This window comes from Theobroma cacao, chromosome 3 (genome assembly GCF_053813885.1).
Source record: "Theobroma cacao isolate CCN51 chromosome 3, ASM5381388v1, whole genome shotgun sequence".
Taxonomy (NCBI): Eukaryota; Viridiplantae; Streptophyta; class Magnoliopsida; order Malvales; family Malvaceae; genus Theobroma; species Theobroma cacao.
In genome coordinates, this window is record NC_142641.1 from 1863022 (window position 1) to 1888102 (window position 25081).

At 34.1% G+C, this 25081-nt stretch overlaps 5 protein-coding genes across 6 annotated transcripts; 3 read left to right on the forward strand and 2 right to left on the reverse strand.

Moving 5' to 3' along the window:
- The first annotated feature begins 290 nt into the window (after window positions 1-290).
- LOC18604034 (serine/threonine-protein kinase STY13-like) lies at window positions 291-4105 on the forward strand. The gene is made up of 6 exons (XM_007036326.3): window positions 291-1216; window positions 1726-1858; window positions 1979-2174; window positions 3133-3257; window positions 3347-3505; window positions 3624-4105. Exons 1-6 carry the CDS (start codon window positions 1086-1088, stop codon window positions 3936-3938), a joined length of 1059 nt encoding a protein of 352 aa, XP_007036388.1. The 5' UTR covers window positions 291-1085; the 3' UTR covers window positions 3939-4105.
- A 1698-nt stretch (window positions 4106-5803) lies between these two features.
- On the forward strand, window positions 5804-6493 carry LOC148763443 (uncharacterized). The gene has a single exon (XM_088804408.1). The coding sequence runs from the start codon at window positions 5850-5852 to the stop codon at window positions 6240-6242; it is 393 nt and encodes a 130-aa protein (XP_088660534.1). The 5' UTR covers window positions 5804-5849; the 3' UTR covers window positions 6243-6493.
- An 866-nt stretch (window positions 6494-7359) lies between these two features.
- On the reverse strand, window positions 7360-8285 carry LOC18604036 (uncharacterized). Its single transcript, XM_007036328.3, has 2 exons — window positions 7612-8285; window positions 7360-7512 (listed from the first exon to the last, which is right to left on the reverse strand). The coding sequence occupies exon 1, from the start codon at window positions 8173-8175 to the stop codon at window positions 7732-7734; it is 444 nt and encodes a 147-aa protein (XP_007036390.1). The 5' UTR covers window positions 8176-8285; the 3' UTR covers window positions 7360-7512; window positions 7612-7731.
- Window positions 8286-9596: 1311 nt separating this feature from the next.
- On the forward strand, window positions 9597-13548 carry LOC18604037 (pachytene checkpoint-like protein). 2 transcript variants are annotated; one of them, XM_007036329.3, is made up of 14 exons: window positions 9597-9863; window positions 9949-10012; window positions 10204-10310; window positions 10515-10582; window positions 10878-10981; window positions 11058-11162; window positions 11812-11901; window positions 11996-12071; window positions 12188-12257; window positions 12350-12420; window positions 12528-12618; window positions 12850-12977; window positions 13077-13205; window positions 13329-13548. In XM_007036329.3, exons 1-14 carry the CDS (start codon window positions 9731-9733, stop codon window positions 13467-13469), a joined length of 1377 nt encoding a protein of 458 aa, XP_007036391.3. In that variant the 5' UTR covers window positions 9597-9730; the 3' UTR covers window positions 13470-13548. The 2 variants fall into 2 exon arrangements, with proteins under 2 accessions (XP_007036391.3, XP_017973870.2); XM_018118381.2 differs by lacking the exon at window positions 11812-11901.
- A 243-nt stretch (window positions 13549-13791) lies between these two features.
- On the reverse strand, window positions 13792-16297 carry BIR6 (Pentatricopeptide repeat (PPR) superfamily protein). Its single transcript, XM_018118379.2, has one exon. The coding sequence runs from the start codon at window positions 16237-16239 to the stop codon at window positions 14344-14346; it is 1896 nt and encodes a 631-aa protein (XP_017973868.2). The 5' UTR covers window positions 16240-16297; the 3' UTR covers window positions 13792-14343.
- Window positions 16298-25081: the final 8784 nt, after the last annotated feature.

The window sequence follows — 25081 nt, forward strand, 5'->3', positions numbered from 1 at the left end:
TTTTTAGAAGCAAAAAGTGGGTAGCAAATGTAATACAGTACCTTAATAAAGAGAAGTGGTTGATTAGTATTAGGAGTAGTATTTGTCTCTAAGAAAAAGAGAGGGCAGCTAACTATGAACAACAAAGTCAATATGCCCCAAAGAAAAAGCTACACCTTCTTGGGCTTTAGCTTGAACACCAGAAGTAGAGTGAAATACAAGTAGAAGGAAGGAAAGGGGGAAGGCATTAGCCGGTCCAGGCATTTCTTATTTAATGGGGGGTTGTCCCCATGTTTGACAAGATCAGTTTCCACGTGCTTTTGATTAGTTTATGGCTCCCACCCCCTTTATTACAATATTTCACAAATACCTCTCTCTCTCTCTCTCTCTCCTTCCTTTTCTTTATTGAACACACACTCAATCCTCTCCCATGATTCTGTCTCTAGATCAACACTGTTAACTGTTAAGCCCCAGTTCCCTTAAAAGATTTAAATAAACTCAAATTCCCCCATCTCCCCATTTGTTGACTTAATCATAATTTAAAGCTCTCTAGTGATTCTTATGATGCAAAACTAGAAAAAAAAAAAAGACCCAGAAAGGAAAAGAAAAGTTTTGATGAAGATTTGATCTTGTTCTCCTTCTCTTTTCCCCATGAATTTTCAAGACATTTACTTTGGACTTTCAACTTTTTCTTTCCTTCCTTGCTTTATTTCCTGTTGTGTGTGTCTCTCTCTCTCCCTCTCTCTCTATCTGTTTTCTTCTCTCTTTAACCACTGTACACTACACGTGGGGTTCCTTTCTTTTGCCTCCTTCAGGACATTTAAGCCATTAAACTCGTGAAAGTTTGATTTTTTAGGAGTGGTTTTATCAAAAACACCACAAGAAAATTTTACACCAGAGCATGTCTTGTGTAGCTTCTTCTCTCTCTATTTCATATTGTCAGCGTATCCATGTAATGTGTCTGTGGTGAATTAGCCTTCAAAAAGCTTTCCTTTCTTTGATTTTGTGGTGTATGTTTTTTTTTTTTACTAATTAATAAAAGGATAAACTTTTCTAATGATTACTTGCTAGATATAGATGTTTGAGCTCTTTCCTGTTTTAGAATTATGGAATCTGGGAGTAGGTTTTACTCAGCTGATGAGTTCAAATTGGATGCTAAATGGTTGATTGATCCAAAGCATCTCTTTGTTGGTCCAAGAATTGGAGAAGGAGCTCATGCCAAAGTGTATGAGGGAAAGTAAGTTTGCAATTTTTTTCTCTTTTTGTGGGTCTTGGATTTCTTGTTTTGTATATTTCTGGGCAATGCCTTCACTATGGTTTGCAACTTCTTCTTTGTACTCTCCCTTTGGCAAATTCAGTTTCCTCATCATTATTTTGTTCTTTGTTTGTCTCAAAATTTAGCAATTGGGAATTATTAATCTTTCTGATTTATTTGTGGGTCTTTAGTTTAGCTGTTGTTCTACTCATTCTTGTCTGAATTATGTTATCTTCTTTCCCCATTTTGTCTGAAACTTAAATTTGTTTGTCAAACGGAAAATTGGAACTCCTTATTCTTCTTGTAAATAGTTAGAATTTCATTGAATTATATTTAGTTGTAACTGCTGAAGCTGGCTTGAGATCTTAAACCTGATTTGAGTCTGTTTTATCTGGAATTGGATTTTAATTTTGTGTGCAGCAATGTCGCCCTATCTCACTCAACTTTCTTCTTTTTTTCCGCCTTTTTGGGTTTTATGGGATGCCTTGCAGGTATAGAAACCAGACTGTTGCAATTAAAATACTTCATAAAGGAGAAACTCCTGAGGAGATAACCAAGAGAGAAGGACGGTTTGCAAGAGAGGTTGCGATGCTGTCTAGAGTTCAGCATAAAAACCTAGTGAAGGTTGATTTGCATCTAGTCCTCTTAGGATTGTCACCTTTCTATTGGTGCATCATTGTACTTCCAATTATATATAATTTCGCTCAATTTTAACTGTGAATGTTGAACCCTTGTGTTGAACAGTTTATTGGTGCCTGCAAGGAGCCTGTAATGGTTATAGTTACTGAGCTTCTGTTGGGGGGAACCCTACGAAAGTATTTGCTGAACATGCGGCCTAGGTGCTTAGACATGCGAATTGCTATTGGTTTTGCACTTGATATTGCTCGTGCTATGGAGTGCTTGCATTCTCATGGGATCATCCACCGTGATCTGAAGCCTGGTAATCTTCTCTTTCCACATTCATGTTTTTGTGTTTGGAAAGTTGATTAGATGGATAACATTTGCATTTTGCAACATGGAGACATGCACCATTTTGAATGCGAGGGAACATCAGGTAATTGAATCAGTTGCTTGACTGGTGGTGACTTTATTGAAATCTTTCATCTCTAAAAACTATGAAGGGATGCAAGAAGGTTAGGTAATTAATGCTACATGTTTGTGTTCATCTGTTAGATATGTGATTTAATGGAGGATATTAAAGGCGGAGGGAAGACTAAAGAAGATGTGAGGAACATATTAAACTGCTGTTCAGGCTTCAGAATGATAAGATGGTTTAGAGATAATACGGACTACCAAGTTTTTTATTGCATATAATTCTGATGCAGTTGTTTGGTGACAGGACACCTATAAAAGCCCCTATAGTATTGTCATTAGTAAAAAGCAATTGCACCCAATAAATTTGAAGAAAATGCCATGGACTGGCTTCCAATTGACACCCATTGGAATCTCTTTCAAATATTGATTTCACTTGTTCTGTCAAAGATCACTGCAATAGGTTTCAAACATTACTTTTAAGGCTATCAAGCTGGAGTATGATTGTTTTTGTTTACGAAACTAGGGCATCTGGTTTTCTTTTTTGTCTGTATGTGTCTTCTTTCTTGTTGCTTTGCTTTACCTGTATAATGGCTACAATTAATATAATAACATTTGACTTAAGAGACAATTAGCTGTGTGAGTTTTCTTTTATTTGTTGCAACTTGCATTAATCCTGCTTAACTAGAACTTAGGCTCATCCACCTTTACTGCCCCCTCAAACAGGCGGGAAAATAGAGAACTTCATTGTTGTGTGCTATGCAAATGATTCAGCATAGCACTGGGAGGGCATGATTTTGACATTTAAGCACACACAATTGCATGTCAGCTTGAATATTCACCATATCTGGATATTCTCTCTGCAGAAAACTTGCTTTTGACAGCAGACCATAAAACGGTTAAACTAGCAGATTTTGGCTTAGCTAGAGAGGAGTCACTGACAGAGATGATGACTGCTGAAACAGGAACATACCGCTGGATGGCTCCAGAGGTACTTAACTTTTCATTTTTAGTTTGTTCTTCAATCCTTTTCTACCAAACCACTAATTAATGAGTGATTGCATGGCTACATTATGGCAGTTGTACAGTACTGTCACATTAAGGCAGGGAGAAAAGAAGCATTACAACCATAAAGTGGATGCCTACAGCTTCGCGATTGTGCTGTGGGAGCTTTTGCACAACAAACTGCCATTTGAAGGCATGTCAAATCTTCAGGCAGCATATGCAGCTGCTTTTAAGGTAATACACTCATATAATATATATATTTTTTTATATTGATTGATTAAAGTAGATGTAATCTTAAGCTTTTCTAATATTGTTAAATGCAGCTGACGTTTTGGGATGTTTTGCTATTCAGAATGTGAGGCCTAGTGCTGAAAACCTGCCAGAGGAATTGGCCATCATTCTAACATCATGTTGGAAGGAAGACCCAAATACTCGTCCTAATTTCAGTCAAATAATCCAGATGCTCCTAAATTATCTTTCTAGTATTTGTCCTCCTGAACCAGCCATTCCTCCTCGGATTTTTGCTTCAGAGAACGCCATATTGCCACCAGAATCTCCAGGTACAAGCTCATTGATGGGAGTGCGTGATGACTCTGGGGAAAACCCCAAAGCAAATATGGTAAAAAAGCGGAGAAGTTTCTTCTTCTGCTTTGATCAATGCTATTAGTTCCTTAGAGATAGAAGAAATGACAGATACTTTTGTCCTAGTGGGAATCAAATCAAAAAGAAGCTGAAGAGGGCTCAGAAAACAATAGGGCCCTCTTGCCTGACAAGTACACCCTGATAACATCAACAATATTTTTTTAGATTAATAAATTACATTTTTAAGTGAAAGTTCAATTCAGTTGGATGAAATTCCAACAATATCTATCTGATGTTGCTATCATTTTCCTCTTTGAGTGCTCATAGTTCATAGTTGGCTTATGTCTTCAGTGACTAAAATATGGGAATTGGTCAGTTGGGGGGGGGGTTCATTTCCTTGTTTAATGATGAGATGTAGAAATTTCAACTTTAGTTCCTTGAGGAAAGGGGAGAAACAGATTCTGTTTGATTTGTTCGATGAAGTGTCAATCACTCTACAAGAAAGCAACAGCACCTCAGAAGTCAGAACCCATTTCTGCCAATCTTTGTCCGCTAATCAAGGTAGAAATGCAAGCACTAGTCCACCTCCCTTCTTTTGCATTCTTGTAGGCACTTAACTATCAGTATGACTATTGCTTTAACAAACTGTCAAGTAAAGAAATACCAGTCTGACCGTGGACATTGGTTTGATTTTTCATTGGAGTGAACTTATTTCTGAGTCTCTTTTTCCTGGAAAACTTTCCAGGGCACGTGGAACTCATTTTCATACAAGGAATTCTATTAAAAGTGGAGAATACTTCTAATGCAAAATAGACAGAGAATTGACCCTGAATTTGATAGAGTAATTACTTCACCATCATGATGTTATAAACCACAGGAAGGGTTTTCTTATAAATCGACAGAAGAAAATAAAATTTAAAATCTACCGACATGATTATCAAAACTGACTTTTTTTCAATTTCTTGGAATAGAATTCAAACTGTTTTAAACAATTTCACTCTTTTAAGGTATAATGATCGAGGGTTGTTATTTTTTAAAAAAAACACTAATTTAAAGAATATTATGCAAATTTATAAATTTTTCAAATCTCCTTACCTACTCATGTGAGATTGAAGTATTCTATCTATTTGGCCTTAAACGTTTGACTTGTATTACAGTCCTTATTCTTTTTCAAATCGTAGACACTGCCACATATTTTGCATCCCATTAGAATCATGGACAATATCTGCAACTGGACACCCGTTTTGGGCTGAGATCTTTGGTGGTGTTGGCATAGGTGCAAGATGAGGTTTTTGGGCTTTTTCCAAGGTAAATGGTAGTTATGGCAGTTATATTTTTGGCGGGAGACAGGAAAAGTGCTGGGATTGAAGTTTGGATAGGCAAAGGAACCAACAACCAACTCAGTAAAAATGTTTCTGATTGAGAAGACAAAATGTCCTAGCTGCCATCTGCAGAATTTTCCAGTGAAACAGCTCCAAGAATACATGCGAGTTAATTATTTTTTCTAATGCTAATTAAGATTCTGCAACTGTTTTGTTTGAAAATCCTTGGGGGGTTGGTGTGAAACGATATTGACAGCCATTATAGATTTATGATCTTTTCAGGCAAAATTCCTGAGGATCTGCTTTCCAGGGTATTATCTTTTGGGCTCGGATGACTGTGTTTCTTTTTCCAGCCAGTTGAGCACCCAAAAAAGTTTGTGCAGTTCACTATCCGGGAGAGAAAATCTGATATTCCTAGATCAATAATGCAGCAGGGGCATGGTATCAAACTTTGAAGAGATCCTCCGGGCATTCCTTTTTTGTTATCAGTATTTTATTCCTCTCTGCATGTGGTTGAGTTTAACTGAACCTGAGTATGTTTTGATATGACATTATGATGGAGAGAACCAGATGCAATCTTATCATTTACGAATAAAGGAAAATTCTCTGCCTATAAATGTGCAAGCTTCCATTACGGCTTACCCATAGCTGTGAAGGGAGTAGTAGATACAACAATGAGAAGGAGCAACGGCTACACTCCCAGACAGAATTCTGGATGGGACACCACGTCCCAGGACTACCGTGCCCATCTTGCCAGAATGGAAAGACAGCCCACCATGATCCCTGGTGCATCTCAGTACCCCACTGTCCACAAGGCCTTTAACAACAAATACAGCTCTGAGGAAGAGGTTGTTGAGTTTAAGGAAGAACATCACCAAAAGCAGCGGTCCCCAAAATCTGAAAAGAAGGTTCAGATAGTTGAGCATGTAGAAACCATTGAGGAAACAACGGATGGGAACTATGAGGTTCATGAAGAAACCACCGTCGATGTGGAAGCTGGTGGCTACATCCAGCAGAAGCACAAGGCGTTTGAACTGTGCAAATGGAAGACCTTCAAAGTGCACTAGACTTTGGGAGCATGTTAATCATGATTAAATGACACGCCAAGTAACCATAGCTAGTATTGCTGATGCAGTTACTTAAATAAATGGCCCGTCTAATTTGGCTTGGAGTGCTACCAAAGCCCCGTGTGTTCCCTCTTATTTTCTCTTTAACTAAGCTTTAAAGTTGGTTGCTTGCATAGCAGATAGCTTTTGTGTATGCCCTGATGTATTTGTTGTTATTGATAATTATGAATACTATATAAACCTTGCAGTAATTTCAGCAGGACCAATAACAGATCTAATCAAGTTGCTTTTCTCTACCTGCCCCATCGCCAGTCTTCTAGCTAATTGAATAGCTCACACTCATAGCGCCCCTGCCAGTTGAAGTAATCAAACACTTAAAATTTGACCCAATTGAAGCAATGTTCTAGAGGTGAATGGAGGCGAGGGTTTGAAACTTTGGCAGTTGATATCCCATTCAAGTTGTGATACTAGACTTAAAAATCCTCTGCACTCTGGAGCAACCCTGGAAATATCTTACCTGAAACCTTCTTCAGATATAGGCCTACAAGTTAGGTGGTTCCAGGGATCAATAGTGGCTCATAACACTAGAAAAATTAAAAATTAAGGTATCAGTTAGTTCTTCATGAACCTTAAGATTGCACCAGATGAATATTAAAATCAAGTTGGGCCATTAAAAATTCATATCCATTACAACAATACGGGTACCGCTAGCAGCCAGCCTATAGCAGTTGAATGAAAGCAGGCTTTTTGCCAAATAGTACTCAATATCTTTCTCTGTCTGGACCATGATCGAGATGCTGATCTTGATCTTTTCAACTGCTATTTAACTCTATACTATGTTGTCAAGGCAAAAGATTCAGTCCAAGTAGCTAATTAGTATTCCTGCAATAATGTTATGGTAAAGATGTAAAGTGCCTTGAGATCATAGCAGAGAATATCCCAACGGAGTAGGGACAGGGCCATTGTATATGTAAATTGGACCTTTTCAAGATCCGATCCACTTGTTGTCTTGTTATTCCTACTGAAGATCAGAAAAATTGTAAAGAAAACAACAGAGTTATGTCATAAACAAGTCTTTATGAGCAGTAGTATAGAGTACTGCAAAAGAAGCAACTGGTGAAGTGAATGAAGAAAATTTATGTAAGGAAGACATCAAATTGGTTTAGCTTTACAATATTGGTTGAGATGAAAGATGATTGGCAAGCATTACACTTTGAGAAGAAATAAATGATTGCCTCTCCATAAGTCATGACCAGGAAGAGTCCTAGCTCTGCAGAGAACATGTTTCACCAAATGCACAGAAATCAAAATGGATGCAAAATCAGGAAGGATAACCTTCAAAACAGGTTGCTGTTGATATCACACTTACCAAAAAGAGCTACCATCTCCATGTTTACAGTTGCAGGAGGAAAAACTGCTCTGTGTTGAGCTGACAATCCAGTTCACAATTTTCACACAAACCCAAAGGCTAATAAAACAAAAAAACAAATCAAAACCCATTCCTGTTTTCACGAGGAATATCAGCTTCATTGAATCTCCTCGAAGTCACCCGCTTGAGCAAATTCCTAAGGCTATTCTTACCCTCCTTGTGCTTCCTTTGAGCTCTACTCATATCTTCTTCTAACCCTGTCAAAGGGTCATCAAAAACCAGGCCGGTCTCGAGCTTTTTGGCCACCGTGACAATCTCATATGAATCCCACAGTGATTGCCCGAAGTCCCAACATGGGGTAGCAACATTGTCCTTGACCGACGATGGCCTGCTCATTGCTTCAAGCTTGAACCTAGAAGGCTGGCCTCTGAAATTTCGCCTGTAGGCATCGAATTCATTGGTTGGCCTGGTGCACCCGGATTGACTGTGCCAGGCTTGTGCCACTGCTTTGATGATTTCGAGGTCCTTGACACCATCATCTTCAACCTCTAGCTTTTTCTTCATGCTTCCTTTTTTGTATTCTAAGGAAAGTCATGTAGGGGCCGTACTGTTTATCTTAGGTAAATTACAACCTCACGTTATTGTTGATGCGAAGAGACATGAGGCGTTGGAATGCATATCTTTGTTGTGGTACTGTAATTGACAATATCAGCAATTTACTTGCAGCCTCAAGCATTGGCACGTGGGTAGACATTGGTGGGTCAAACCCTTAATTATTTTAGTTTGATTAAATAAATTTGACTTTATATTTTTATTTTGTACCATATAAAATTTTTTGATTAGCAGTTGATTAATTATCATCAATTATTTTATGTCTCGTAATACTGACGTGCTGTTGATATATAAAGTGAAATGCTATATGATCATATCATCATACTACGTCATCATTTATTATAATATGTCAATATGTTACGTCAGTATCACGTGATATAAAATAATAAGGTGAAATGTTATATGACCATGTCATTTATTATAATGTGTCATCAATCATTTTATGCTTTGTGGTAATGACGTGGTGCTGATGTATAAGATGAAATACTACATGACTACATCATCATACTATGTTATCATCTATTATAATATATCAATATGTTACGTCAGTGTCATGTGATATAAAACAATAAAGTGAAATGCTATATGACTTTGTCATTTATTATAATTATGAAGTTTTAATATATCGCAAGTTTAATAATATTGAAATGTTCTAATAAACATGATTCAAAATATTAAAATATTTCAACAAATATAAATAAACTCAAACATAAATAAATACTAGTATGCTTAGGGTTATAAATAGGTTAATTTGATTAATAAGAAAAATATTTTAGAATCGATACTGGTCGAATTAATTGATTTAATTGATCTCATTTCGGAATTAATCAAACTATCGAATTATTTAAATCATTTTAATCAAATTTATTCAAATAATTTGGTTAATTTTGTTTTTATTGTAAATTTCTCAAAATATCTTATAATTATATTTTTTAAATACTTATATTTATTGTAACTTTAAATTTGTGTGTCAATGTTCGTGTAATAAAATTTGTAAACGATAATAATGTAATTGATAAACAAAATAATAAATAATTATAAAAAAACACATAATTCATAATGTAGTTAATATAATATTTAAATTATCAAAAAATATATTAATTCAAATATATCAATAGAGTAAAAAAATAAGAGATATGATTTGAAAATGATCCAATTATAAAACTTTTTAAAAATTATTTTCCTACCAAAAAATGGAAAGGAAATTATTTAAAAATATTTAGCTTTTTACCAAAAAAAGAAAATGAGGGAGGGAAGCCAAAAAAAAAACCTGCCACGTGTTAGCATATAATTGGGTGAGTCCCATCCCCAAGCCTAAGTCACTCAGCACAGGAATTGAAAAACCTTATTCGACATTTTCCCGCCCATTTTCAAATAAAAATCCATTGTTTTCACCAACCTAGGGTTTTTTTCTTTCTGGTTTACCTCTCAAAAACCCGATTTGCAGATCCTCTGCAATGCGATCCATGGTATAATCCGTAATCCCTCAAATCCCCGAAACCAAAAGATGAGCTCTCCCATGGAGATTTCCGTTCCAAACCCCGCAGACGTCAAGACCTCTGAACAAAACGGCGTCGCCCCGTCACCACCCCCGGCATCACCTTCTCCTATTGTTCCCCATGACAAATTTCACGTTTCCGGTAATTCTTCAATGTAACTCTCTTTTCACAAATTTGAATTTTGTTTTGGTTTGATTTATGTTTGTATCCTTACTTTTGTTGTCAGTTGAAGTTTGCTTAAAACCTTCAAGCACAGCTCGGCCCGACGATGTCCGAAAAGCCGTTGAACAGTAAGAAGTTAAAAAAGATTTTGATTTATTACTTTATGTTAAAAAAAAATCTTTGACTGACTGATGGTGGATGTTTCACTGTTTTGTTGAAAAATTATGCTAATTTATAAGCTTTGAAAGAAATTAGGGTTTATTAGATTTGGGGTTTTTTAAATCAGAGGTTGAAATCAACTGTTTTGCTTTGCAACTAGAATGCTTGAAAAGAGGAGTCTCAGCTACGTTGATGGTCCTGTACCTGTTCCTATTGATGATCCATTTCTCATGGAAAATGTACAAAGAATCCGTATTTGTGACACAGGTATGTTTTTCGTTTGGAATCTTTGGTGAAAGTAAGACCTGAGGAAAACAATGACTCGTATGTTTTTGACAGCTTAGAATGTGATAATTGAGGCATTTAGCTTGATTAAGTATCTTATTTTAGTTGATGAGTTCTATTATTTTCTGTACGGAGAGTGAGGGGGTTTGCAATTTTCTCATCTTGTTTGAATTGTTGATTGTGTAGATGAATGGGTGAAAAACCATGATATTCTTTTGTTCTGGCAAGTGAAACCTGTTGTTCATGTCTTTCAGGTACCATGCTATTCTGATTTTATTTAGTAAGATTTGCAGATTTTATGATTTTTATTCTTTTTTTTGTGCATTTTCCTCCACAACCATGCCTTAGTAAATGGCCTCTACAGTCTACATTGTGTTTGAAATTTTATCCAATTTCAACTGAAAGAGCTATAAGAGGTTGTAACTCTAGGATGATGATGCAGTATTTGCGTGGCTTGCAGAAATTGAAAATGTGTGGTCAGTTATTCAGTTTATACTTATTTTGTGTTGTTTGTTTAAATTTGAACGGATACGATTGTTGGCTTGTCAGCTTAGTGAGGAAGGGCCATGTGAGGAATTGAGTGGGGATGGCCAGTTGTCCAGCTTCAATGATTGGATCCTTCCAGCTAAGGAATTTGATGGCATGTGGGAAAGGTTTGTCTGCAACTGCCATCTTTTCTTGTAAGTTTGAAATTAGTTTCTATTTTGATGCTGGAATTTTCTTTTGTAGCTTAATCTATGAATCTGGCCTTAAGCAGCGGTTATTGCGGTATGCCGCCAGTGCATTACTTTTTACTGAAAAAGGTGTTGATCCTTTCCTTGTGTCATGGAACCGGTATGGAACCTTCGCATGACTTTCAATGAAGAAAGTACTAGTATCATTTTTCTCTTTTGGAGCTAATCGAATGTTTTTCAGAAAGTGTTATAGGTCTCCATGTCCTCTATCTAGTAACGACTAAAGTGATTAGTTTCTGAAGTATATTTCAGTTGAGTTTGTGCTAAATATGGCATGGTTGAATGTAAGAGAATAACTTGAATCAAACTTTCAAGAAGTAGGCTTTGTATGTATCAGCATGCTGTCTTTCAGTTTTGTGCATATTATGGCATTCTTTCTTCTTGTTTGATGTCCACTTTGATGTGGTTCTATAATCTTGAAGATGTAAAGCTCTGTGTAGAGCATAGACAAATCTACATGCACACACATGCTTACTTCCCTACTTTTCAAAATCTTCTTCATGCAATTTGACAATTCCCCTGTTGCACCTGGATTCCTTATGACTGATTGCCCCGAGGGCAAATTCTTTAAACTATCTGAGATGAAGCAAGGCTTCGTGTGTTCTATTCGTAACTGGTTTTTTTTTTTTTTGGTATTTTCTTTAATTTGCTCTTAGTCATCTAGATAATAGGAAATCTCAGTTGATTACAGGCATTGATAATAATTGCTGTGTCCCAAATCAGATTGATGTTTTTAATATGTTTTGCAGCATTATTCTTTTACATGGACCCCCAGGTACAGGAAAGACATCTTTATGTAAAGCGCTGGCGCAAAAACTATCCATTAGATTCAGCTCTAGGTTTCGTTAATTTTGTTGTCTGATGAATTCAGCCCTTAATAGCATGATTGGTTCTAGCCTAATTTTGTTTTGCGGATTGCTCTACTCTAATCAGGTACCCACAGTGCCAATTGGTTGAAGTTAATGCACATTCTTTGTTTAGTAAATGGTTCTCTGAGAGCGGCAAGTTGGTATGTTCCTGTGCCAGTTGGTGCCAGTTGGTTGCTTTTGACAGAAATACTATAAAGTCCTGGATGTTAGGTGTTATGTGATTATGTTCTTAACTCTGGTATATTTTGAACTTTAGGTCGCAAAGCTTTTCCAAAAAATTCAAGAAATGGTAGAGGAAGAAAACAATCTGGTATTTGTTTTAATTGGTGAGCCTTTTATTTCAGAAGTTGGCCTTCGATTTTAAATATTTCCAGTCTTTCTAGCTTATGATTCTTTAGATTTGATGATGATGCTGCAGATGAAGTTGAAAGCCTCGCTGCTGCTAGGAAGGCCGCTTTGTCTGGTTCCGAGCCTTCAGATTCCATTCGGGTAAAAGACTAATTTCTATTTTCTTTCTTAAATGCACATCTTTATGTGATTGAGTATACCTATCTCATTTTTATACCCTAATGCAACTTCAAAAAACATGTACTCAGGTTGTAAATGCGCTATTAACTCAGATGGATAAGCTTAAATCATCTCCCAATGTGATAATTTTGACTACGTCCAATATAACCGCTGCTATTGGTAAGCCTATGACCCATTTCAGAATGGTTCCATAAACTGAAATCTATGGAATTTTCTTTAATACTGCAAGTCTGGGCGGTAATTTGTCATTATTCTGTATTGGTTTGATATTCTGAGTTTTCTAACTGTTAGGAACCTTTACCAGATAATTCTCTTGCGACGGAATATAAAGATTAGACAGGAGAAATATCCACACTGTTGGAATCTAAAGATTTACTGATTGTATTGCAGATATTGCATTTGTTGACCGAGCTGATATCAAAGCATACATTGGCCCTCCAACTCTTCAAGCTCGTTATGAAATTTTAAAGTCCTGCTTGAATGAACTTATACGGACAGGAATCATATCAAGTTCCCGGGTAAGAATGTTTCTCTTACAGAGACAATAGTGTTTGACGCCTCCAAATTTTCGTCTCATCCACTTAATGCCCAAATTTGTCAAATTTGAATCTTTTTAGGACTCAAGCCAATCCATCCTTCCAGATTATGTTACTTTGAAAGAGAAACTGAGTATGCCTGAGATTCAGGAGGTTCAAACAACACTTCACCTATGGAAACAATTACTAGAGGCTGCAGAAGCATGTGAGGTTAGAAACCGAACCCTTGAACGCATATATATTGAATCTGGCAACTGCTTTACAATGACCAAAGGGAAATAAACTTTCTGAAGTTTGGGTATTAACTTGATTTTCTCTGTGGTTTCTTTATAGGGATTGAGTGGAAGATCATTAAGAAAACTTCCATTTCTGGCTCATGCGGCCCTCAACAACCCTTATTGTTGTGACCCTAGCAAGTTCTTGAACACAATGATAGAAACAGCCAGGAGGGAGCGTTCTGAGCTACCCGACTGAACTAACAAGGTTTTTCTATGTGTATGATGGATGCTTTTGAAGCTTAATATGTCAAAAAATGCTTAAATCTTTAGCAATATCTACTCATGTCTCTGAATATAAAGATGTAGAATCAACACAAGATGCTTAGTAATATCTGGTGAAAAACATGGATTCTTTTCTTGAACAAAACTGGTTTCATTCTTGCTTGCAAGAAAAGTTCTAAAAGGAACGTATACTAGCAATGTAGTTATTACAACTGCAGACTGCTAATGGTTACCTGTCATCCCTTTTGAAATGTTAGATTAACATGTTTGACACATCTGTAATCAAACCAGAGAACTGTTAGAAGGGCACTAGATTTGTTTAACAACTCTATGCATTATATTTGAATTAAAGCTGCCTAAAGTAATGTTTCACAGAATAAATGTACCCTTGCCTCCTGTCCTTACAAGAAAAAAGAAAGTTCAATGTCAAAATCACCTATGGAATCCAACTCCCACCAGCCACTACACCGGCTCAGAACCACCAACGCAACACTGCCATCAGTGGTGTCCCCGAAAAGAAAACTAAACTAAATGTTAAAAATGAACATCAAGTCTCAACATATCCTTAACCAACTAAAATAACGGCACCTGAACTTTGTCGAACCACTGAAGAAACTGCACAACCAAATTTAACCAGACACTAATAGTTAAGATGAACACTGCAAAACCTTACAACTTGCCAAGCTGGACTTCCCCAAATAAGATTCATTCATGAAACTTTTTTTTTTTTCAGAAAAAAAATATAAGAAGCTACATAATACCAAAAAAAAATCCTAGTAAACAGAAATTGCTCATTGCATCTGTAAAGATTCTAGTTTGAGCTGATTCTCAGTATTAAAAAAAAAAAATCAAGCAGTAGACTTGGTACCAAAGAGTTCAGAGATTTTAGGATGTTTACGAACATGATGAGGGCACCTATGTAGTAGATCTTGGGCCTCAGAATGTCTACCTTCCTCGAAAAATGAATTAAGAACATGAAGGTAAGCTCCAACGGTTGGATATTCATTCACACTCAATGCTTTCAAGAATTCTATAGCATCATTCACAGTCCCAAACTTTGAAAGATATTGAATGAAAGGCTCGGGATAAGGTGGGTAGTTTTGTTTCTTCATCAACTTAAGAAGGTTCATTGATTCTTCAAGTTTTCTTTTCCCCAGAAGCTTCTCAATAAGATTTTTAAATGTTGCTTGCCAAGGTCTTAAATGAACTATATTAACCATCTCCACAAGCAATTTGTATGCACCATCTATTCTATTCTGACCAATGAAACCATTTACTAAGACGTCCAACAAGTCAGCATCGGCATCACAGTTTTTCTGCATCTTTGCAAAACACATCAATGCATTATCAATTTGATTAGCATCGCAATGACCTTGAATCAAAATAGTCCATGTCTTGATATCTGGAGTACATCCATGTGCTTCCATTTCATCCAACACTTTGCAGGCTTCTTCAAGTCTTCTTGCTTTACAAAGTCCAAAGACCAGTTGGCTGTACGTAATATTATCAGGTTCACACCCAGCATTTCTCATAGCCTTCATAATGTTCTCTGCTTCATCAAACCGACCCACCCCGGTTAAAGAGCGATGAATCCCATCATAGATAGCCTTAGAAAGTGAATTTCCGGCAGCCTCATATTTATTCACAACCCTAAACGCCAAATTCAAATCTTTTGTATCACCACCAGAAATGCGTCGTAAAAGTAAGCTGCAATCTTGAGCCGTAGGCTTATACGGGCCATCCATCATGATTTCATAAAGTTTCACTGCATCCTCCAACATCTTGAACTTCTGAAAATACCTTGAAACCTTAATATAAGTATCAATATCCATCTCAAATCCTTCACCCTTCAGCTCATCAACAACACTCCAGAACTCCCCAATAGAATCACGCCTCGCAAGAACCCTCAAAAGAGCATTATAAGTAACCGTGTTATGCTTGTAACTCAAACACTTACCAGCCCAATGGAAAAACTTCAAACCTTTTCTAGGGTAACTTCGAAGTTCCTTCAAGACCCTTATAACTAAATTATCAGATAAAACAATTTTCATATCATCCAATTGTTTCTCAATCTCATTACTCCATTCATCCCCCAAAGCAACATCAGCTACCTCTTTCACTATGCTATCCTTAGCATTCTCTTCAACCATCCTCTTATAGAAATGGGTTAAAGCCACAACATCAGTATTCATCTTATTCTTTTTAAATAATGAATGAATCGTATAATAAGTTTCCTCGTCAAGATAAAAACCTTGGTCCTTCATCTCCCTTAAAGTTATCCAAAACTCTTTCATTGTATCCTTACTAGCCAAAACCCTAAGCATAAAGCTATAAACACAAGAATTGGGATTAAACCCATTTTCTTCACGAGCCCAGTTGAAGAAATTCGACGCCTTTTTTGGGTCTTTATCGAGTTTCTTCAAAACATAGATGACAGTCTCATGAGTCAATGCCGACTTAAACTTCTCTAACTCGGTCTCTAACTCATCAGACCAGTCGTTGGTCACGATGAGTTGGACCAACGAGTTGGGTTTGGAAGAGAAGTGAAGCTTTTGATGGGTGTTCAGTAAATGAGAAGAGTGTGGCTGAAATGAGAGATGTGAAGAGAAGCGGGAGAAGTGCGTCACCTGAGTGGAGAAGGAACGAGCTGAGCTAACCCGGGTGGAGAGAAGCGAATTCGCGAGTCTGAAGGAGGTGAGGATTGCCTTGGAACGATTCATGGTTGCTCTTTGGAGTTTGAACATAGAAGTCTGACAGACAACAATGGGAATTGGGAAGGGGATTTCAAGGGTTTAAGACCCCGGTTTTTTCCCGGTCGGACCCGGTCTACAAAATATTGCCAATGCAATGCTCAAGCCCTTTTTTCCATATTTCAAGGATTTTTAATACTACTACTATGTAAGTTTAAATTTTGATTTAAAATATATTAAATAAATTATGTACCAGATATTAAATTCTCCTATAAAACAATTTTCGAGATGTAATTGAACTAGTACGTTCGTCAAACAATTCATAAATAAATTCAGTTAATCTCGTTTATGTAACGAATTGAATACAATATTAGAATTCGACTAATAAATTTACCAAACTTGAACACAATTGTATTTAGTTCATTTATATTTATAAATAAATTTATTTATTATTATTTTTTATATTTAAGTGGATTAGTATGTTTGCCAAACAACTCACGAATAAGTTCAAGTTAAGGTCATTTACATAAAGAATTTGAGTAAAATGTTTAGAATTCGATCAATTTAATTTGTTGAACTTAAACACAATTGTGTAGAGATGTCAACGGATACCCGTTACTCGAACCCGATTATATAATATTCGAGTTCGGCAAGTACCCAAACCCAAAGTCTGTATTATCTTGACTAACAATTTTTTTTGTTATATATTGACAAATATATTAAAAATATAGTTAGTTAAATTACTAATGTGATGATATGAATATACATAAATAAAAATATTATTAGATTATTAATTATATTTAAATAATATGAATATCATATCATATTATAAAGGAATATAATTACTATTATATATATTTTTAATAAAAATGTATTTACTTTTTATTTTGGGTTAAGATTACAAAAATTATAACTTATAATATACATACTTAAATAAAGTTTTTGCATCCGAGCATTTAGCTCATTGGTTTGTGCGTGATCCTCCTGCATAATGAGTCTTTGAGTTTAGAATAGTTTTGGAATCTAACTATTTTTTTAATTTTATGTAATTAAAGACAAACTCATATAGTTAATTAAATTAATTAATTAAACTATCATTATTAATTAACTTGAAATATTTTTAAATATATATTATATATATTGAGTAATATTATAAGAAATATAATTACTATATTATATATATACTAATACTTTTAGTATATATATACTTTAAATGTAAATATTTTTATTTTTTATTTTGTGTTAACATTATAAAAATTATAACTTATAAAATTATTAATTGTAATATATATATATATATATATACACACACTTTATAATATATAACTTGTAATATCTTTTAACACATACACTTTATATTATATATTATGTTAATTTATAAAGAATCTAATTACTATTATATAAATTAATTACTAAATAATATATATACCTTTGTTTATATAAATTTATAATATATAAACTTAATTATCTAAAAAGAAGTTGTGAGATTAGAATAGTTTTGAAACTTAGCTATTTTTTTTAAATTTCATGTAATTAAGGATAAATTCATATAATTAATTAATAAAATTATGATTATTAATTTAATTGTAATGCCTTTTAATATCTATACTTTATATACATTGGGCTCATTTATAAAAAATATAATTACTATTTTGTATATACACTATAATACTTTTAGTATATATATTTTAAATATAAATATTTTTATTTTTTATTTTGTGTTAACATTATAAAAATTATATTTTTTGTTATTTAAATTTATGTTATTTGTTTGGATATTTGTGTTTAGTTATTTAAGTTTATGTTATTATTTGGATATTTATGTATAGTTATTTAAGTTTATATCATTGTATGAATATTTATTTTTAGTTATTTAAGTTTATGTTTAAGATTTTTGTTTTTGATTATTTAAATTTAAATTTATTATTTTTGTTTTTATTAATTTAATTAGTAGTTAATTTTATAAAACACGTAGAGAAATATTATTGTATATGTATTCAGGTTTAGGTAATTTGGTACCTATGAAGAATATTTCACTAATTTTTTTTAATATAATCGGGTTTTTGAACAGGTTAGGGTAACTATAGGATAGTAAAAATGTAATAGGATTAGGGTTATGGTAGTAATTTTAAAATTATTTCGGGTAGTTAATAGGGTTAGGGTAGTTAATTTTTTATAGAGTGAGGATTCGAGTACTCGACCCGTTGACATCCCTACAATTGTGCTTAATTCATTAATGTTCATGAATAAATTTGTTTATTATTAATTTTAAGGATGTAAATGAATTAGTATGTTTGTCAAACAATTCATGAATAAGTTCGGGTTAAACTCCTTTATGAATTCGAACAAACTTTTAGAACTCGATTAATAAACTTGTCGAACTCGAACACAAGTGTGTTTATTGTTCATTAGTAGGCATACTTATGGTTGGATCAAATAAGGTTTGTTTAAATGTCTAAAGAGACATTTAGCCACCTTTCCCTTTGTCCCTTTCATCTCTTCTTCACTTATATCCCTTCTCTCTAATCTCGCATTTTCCCCGAACTTTCTTATCTCTCATCGCTCCACTTCCTCGATTCCCATTCTCTCTACATTTTGATATCTCTCCCCCTTTCTATCTTTCGTTTCTGTTGATCTCGATTTTAGTAGTCCATTTAATGTTCACGAACAAGTTCGTTTAATGATAACGAATATATTTAATTACCCTAATCGAACATATTCGTTTAATGTTAGGGAATGTGCTTATTTACCCTAATCTTGAACTAAGCTCAATCCGATCTTCAATTTAATCAAACTTTAATGGAGGCAAGCTCGAACACAAATTTAAAACTCTTTTCTAATTTAAACGACTTTAAATTTAAATGAAATGAAACCAAATAAAGATAATTTTCAAAATATTAACTTAGCAAGCTTAGAGAGTGATAGGACTTGAGTCCACTCCTATTAATAATTAATCAAATGTTACTATCTTGTTAATTTATATTACAAGCAAAAAATCCCAAAAATAAATATTTATAATTTTAAAAATATATATTTGAAAAAAAATTTAAACTTTTATTTTTACACATTTTATAAAGTGACAATTATTCCGTAATTAAATGGTGAGGTATAAGACAATGCACTGAGGTGTATCAATTTATATATAAAGTAAGAAAATATGATGTAATTTTATTGGTCGAACTTATAACAGACTTGACAAGAGTATTCCGGAAATATTTTTTACTTTAAAGGGATATAAAGATAATTTCCCCAAAAAAAAAAGAAAAATTAGAAAATTGAAAGCAGCAACAACCCAAAAAGGAAAAAGCACAGCAAACTTCCTTTTTTGGGGCAGATAAAAATTTGGCCTAATTATTGTCGGCAAGTAGCATCCAAAATACCACGTCATCTCTTGACCGTATCAAATTCCCCCCCCCCCCCCCCCCCCCCCCACCCACGCCCTTGATTGTCTTCCACGCGAAGATTGTTTTCCGAAAAGTGATTCGGACCCACCCACCGCCCTTTTATAACGGGCGTGCGTACCCTTACACTAGTCGATCTCCAGTACGTTCTCGAGGCCAGTTGGTCCCTCTTAAGTTTCAATCTCTTGAAGGAATTGGTCCGCTAGAGCTTACGCAACGGTGCTACCGTGGTCCTTCCTATGTAGGGCGTTCGATCAAAAGAATTGAGTAAATCCAAGCAAGCAAGACTGCAAGAGCTAAGATTCCTATTTTGATATCAATGATTATATATATATATAAGTAATTCAATTACGTTATTATAATCTTTTATATAAAAAATTGTATTTAGTTTATTTTATTTTCATAAATAAATTTATTTATTATTAATTTTAAAGACGTATGTAATAATACGTTCGTTAAACCGCCCATGAATAAGATTCTTAGTTAAACCTAAATGGCATTAACCATGCACTTGGGGATAATTAGATTCTTAGTTATCCATAAAGGATTAGGGATAGGCTACGTCTCTTTATCTTGTTTGGGTTCTTAGCGATATGAATCGTTGTACTTGTTTTTCTTAATTTAGAGTTTAATTTTTTAAGTAAAAAGATACATGCATGTAGTATTAAATTAAATACTCGAATACTTAAACTTAAATTATTTTATTTTTTTTGAAATATTCTTAGATTTTTTTTTGCCCTTTTCGTTTTTATTTAGAAAAAAGAAAAATTCAAACCTTTTGTTTTAAGAAGAGAGATACATACACCTACCACCAAATCAAACGTCCGATATACATATCAAGTTGATAATTAATCAAGATTATTAACACTTTTCGAGAATAAATGTAAGATCATATCTTAAGGTTTCGATACCTTGATTACTCATTTTAATTTTTTTATTAAAAAGATATTAAACCATAATTATATCAACTTTTCATCGAAATAGTATTATTCTTTGTACATATAATTGTTAATTTTCTTGATAAATAGGGCAATAATATCAGTCATGACCAAAATAAAATGGACTTTTTGACCATGATTGTCCCCTATAAGAAAAGCATTCACAGTACATATATCCATGGTAGGTGAACTTCTATAAGACATGTTAGATCTTCACTAAGACATTTTGAAAAGCAAAGTAGTAGCTAGCATATAATTTTGATATACAGAACAGTAGGCCCGACCAAACCCTAAAAAATGACCAGAAGAGAGCCAAAAAAGTTCAAACCAAGGTCCCCTCTAGGCCTTTGCCATGTGCATGTAAAGACCCTTTTAGTGGGAGAAGGCTTTGAAAAGTGTCCCCAACTTTAGGGCACACCATGTTGGAGGTAGCAAATGGTCGAATTCCGATAGGATCATATCAAGTTCAAACCGAATTTACATTGTCTCAAGTTCGAGTCATCCTAAATTCCGATTCGAATTAAAATAAAATTAATATTTAAATTTTATATTTTTAATTTTAAATTTGAGTTATTATAATTTTATATTATATTAATATTAGGGTTTGGATCATTTCGAATTCTAATTTTTTCGAATAGATATTTTAGTTGGAGTTCATTTTGTCAACTCCATAGCATGCTTTGCCTTTAGAAATTAGAACAAAGAAATGAGTCCCTAAAGGCCAAAAAACAAAACCTTCATTGTCTGTCGCTTTCTTCCCTCTCTTTTTTCTCTTGTGGAAACGTGCCACCCCCCAGTGTTCACTAAAAGCTCGAACCTGCATGCGGGAATATAAGGTTAAGCTTTCTTCACTATGCGTGGTGCAGCCTGCAGTGCACCACAAATATTTCTCAGGTTTCAGCTCTGCCTCACCCTAAACTTTTCCCTATTTATATTTCATTTCTTCATCTTATGTATGTAAATTGTCTATATATATACATATATATGGCTTCCTTTGAAGAAATTAACGAGCCATGAATGAGAAAATGGGCATGAACCCTTTTCTCTCCCTTCTCTAAGCAAGCTTTGTTTTCCATAGCATTTCCTTCTGATCTTTGCACGTCGATGTTTCTGATCATGTTAAGCTCTGGGGTTTCTACTATGCATCGGCTTTCTTGCACTGATGATCAAAAGAGGATGGTTAAGCTTCTCTTTCGATTTTATATGATGGGTGGCTTTGATAGCTGCCTTTCAGTGAATGTAGAGCTTCACTCCCGGTGAGAAAAGGTAGCATGGGAATGGAGATCATCCATGCAAAGGGGAATCAAGCGTTCCTGGTCCGACCACATTACTTATCTGTTTTATGTTTGTTCTTTGTTCTTTTTGGGGATGAATGGTTAAACAGGTTAGCCTGCAATACTTATTCATGTGTTCATCATCCTGGCTTTCTTATTCTTTCTCAAATTTACTTTATTTTAGGATTGAAGAACATCGATTATTAGTATACAAAGAAAATGTTCTTGCAGTATTGTATGTGAGGTGAATAAGCAGCTAGATCCGAGTGAAAGATAGAGCTGCTGTTTCAGGCAGATGAAATTTTTAGGAATGTAAGAAATGTGTGTGAGTGCTTCATGTAATAAAAGTTTCATTTCTATTTGCTCAATGTTTTTCTTTGTGTGTGTTTGTATTCTTCCTTCCCTGGCAAATTTCCATCAAAGTTCCTGCCATTTCTGCAACTTAGAACTGTAGATCTGGTGACAATATAGAGCCAATTTTCTATATGGATGTTTTCACCATGAGAGGGCTTCCCTTGTTCCAGATGTTGCTGATCTTGCTGCATATAATTAATTTTCCCTTTTGTCTTCTTTTGCTTCTGATTCAATCAATTCTGTCTTCATATGTTCTCTAATGGAAATAGATTATGTGAATATAGAACAGCATAAGAACAAGAAATGGTAAAATCATTTGATGCACTTGGGAATAGGAATTTTTAGATATGTAATCAGGCATGTCCCTTGCCCTTCCAAAGCATCAAAACTAGTGAGATTTGGTGAATGGTCTTATTCAAATCAGTCTGCTAAAAGGGAAAAGAGCTAGTGAGCTTTGCTTTTATGCAAATAGTAGTGGAAGTGGCTGCTCCATTTTGGGAGGACAAAGGGAGTTGAAGGACTCTTGCAGATTTCTCCTTTTCACATGCGACTAATTTTCTCTGAGCATGCAAAAACTATTTGCTTTCCCACTTGTTGCTGCTGTTATTGTGGCTGGGGCTGACTCTATCTCTCTCAATCTCTTTGATCAGCATTGACCCACTGATTAATTAGCTTCCACCTTTACTTTACACCTAATCATCAAATTGAATAATACCCAAACACAAATGCTATCTCTGGCTGACACTCTTCAAACAATGATGAGTTCCAACATATATTCTAAAACATTGCTCTTTTCCCCTTCTCTGTCATGATGGAAAAAGCTTAGGTTGACTATGGTTTTGTGTTTTGCCAAGTGATTCCTGGCCAGATTCCCAGTAATAAAATCTCCTTTCCTAAAACACATTTATGAAAGCTTTTGCAGATTGTTATCATCCATCCCTTCATCCCTTTTTATAAAGAAGTTAATGATCAACATTGGATCACTATCAGCTAAAGCTATTGTTTGGGCACATGTTTCCATAGAAAGGAGATCATCTGTTGGTCCCTCCAACAGAATAATGGCAGTTGGCACCTAAGGGTGTGGATATCCCATACAATGATAAACAGTGGGGACTCTGGGCTTTGGCCTTTGAGTAGTTAAAGCTATGTATATATTCTGTAAGATAATTTTATCAGTACTTGTTTAAAGGGTATTTCTCATGGATTGATCATGATTTGCATGAAAATGCTCCTGTTTTTAATGTTTGGATTGATTTCGGACAGCATCTACATAGACTATGCGAACCACATCTGCAGATCCCCCCTTCCTCCCTCTCCTTTTTCAGCCCTCCATCAGCTTTGCCTGTGCAAAATAATTATCCCCACTATAATAAAAATACTTCTAAATTATTAAGTCCAACATTCATCTTAAAAGTTCAATATGGTACCAAACCAGACACAATTCCCATGTGTCGAGATTTCTGTAAATTTTCTTTCAGTTGATTTATACCATATGATAAGTTCGTAATCTTTATACTTGAAAAAAAATTGAAATATTAAATTAAAAATATCTTAAAATTTCAACAAATATCTATCGGTGTAAGCAGCCCAGGTTAGACTTGAATAGCATAAAGCCTTGTCCTTCATTGGACCCAAAAACCCTATCATTGGCCTTCTTTATTTTTTTTTCCAATTAAGAAGGAGATTTCGAAATCTTTAAATCTCAAGTTTTACTTTCGTTCATGAAAATTATTTGATTACAATTGAAATTTTTGCTTATAATTAATTCTAATCCCATCAAAAAAAGAATTTATCGTATAAAGAGTTGATTAAACACATAATTGTATTATAAGAGATAATATCTTGAATTCTGTTCTAATAAATTTTTGTTTTATAATTTATATAAATAATAATAATAAACTATTTATGCTGATGAATTAATTGCTACCAATCAAACCAAAACTCTTGATTTGGCCCTACTTACATATACACCTAAAAGTGTAGAAAGAGACTTTTGAATGAAGCTGACCAGCAGCCATAGATTGCCCGAGCTTTTAATGTAAGCTTTCCTTTAGATTTTAGAATCCTTTCCTCAAGTAATTAAAATTAATTTTTTGGGTTTTTTTAAACTCCATCATGTAATATTAATAGATGTATAAAGTATTTATCTCGACACGAAAAGATCATCGGTCGTGTAAGCATTTTCTATCTATTTTGTAAAATTAAAATTTATAATAACATTGTAAAAAGTGTATGATTTATAAAATAACTTGTTTGCAATAATATTAACTCGAATAAAAAATCTCATAAAAGAATTTAAAATTTTAATCCCAATTTTTCTTTTTTCTTTTTTCCTAATTAATTTCTTATAAATAAGTTCTGTTTTCAGTAAATATGAATAAATAAGTTATAAAAATGTAATTCTTTACGAGAACAAAATTTATTTATAAAATCTTAATAGATAGAAAAAAGTACGAAACGCCATGTAATAAAAATAAAAATTAAAATTATAAAAGATGTACGTGGGCTTCAATAATAAATGTTAAAATATCTTTATGTAACAACTAAAAATCCTTTAATTTATATATGTATTTATATATTATATTAATTTGTAATCTTTTAATCTTTTGTTGTTAGCCCTTTTTCTATGTGGAATCCCACTGTCCCTACTTCATATTCCATTCTTGTTATCAAAGCAACTTTGTGTCCAACACTTCCACCGTCCTCCAACGTGCTGCTGCCTCATCTCTACCTATGCCTTTGTTAGGTACCTGTCCATTGATTGGGACTTCTTTTCGTTGAGCTGCCTTTTTCGAGTATTTGTTTGATTTTTTAACATATTTATATTTGATGGATTGTCATGTCTAATATTTATATATTATCACTTAAACATGAGATATAAATTCTTCAAAAAATTAAATTTATTTATTTTTAATAATTAAAAGAAGAG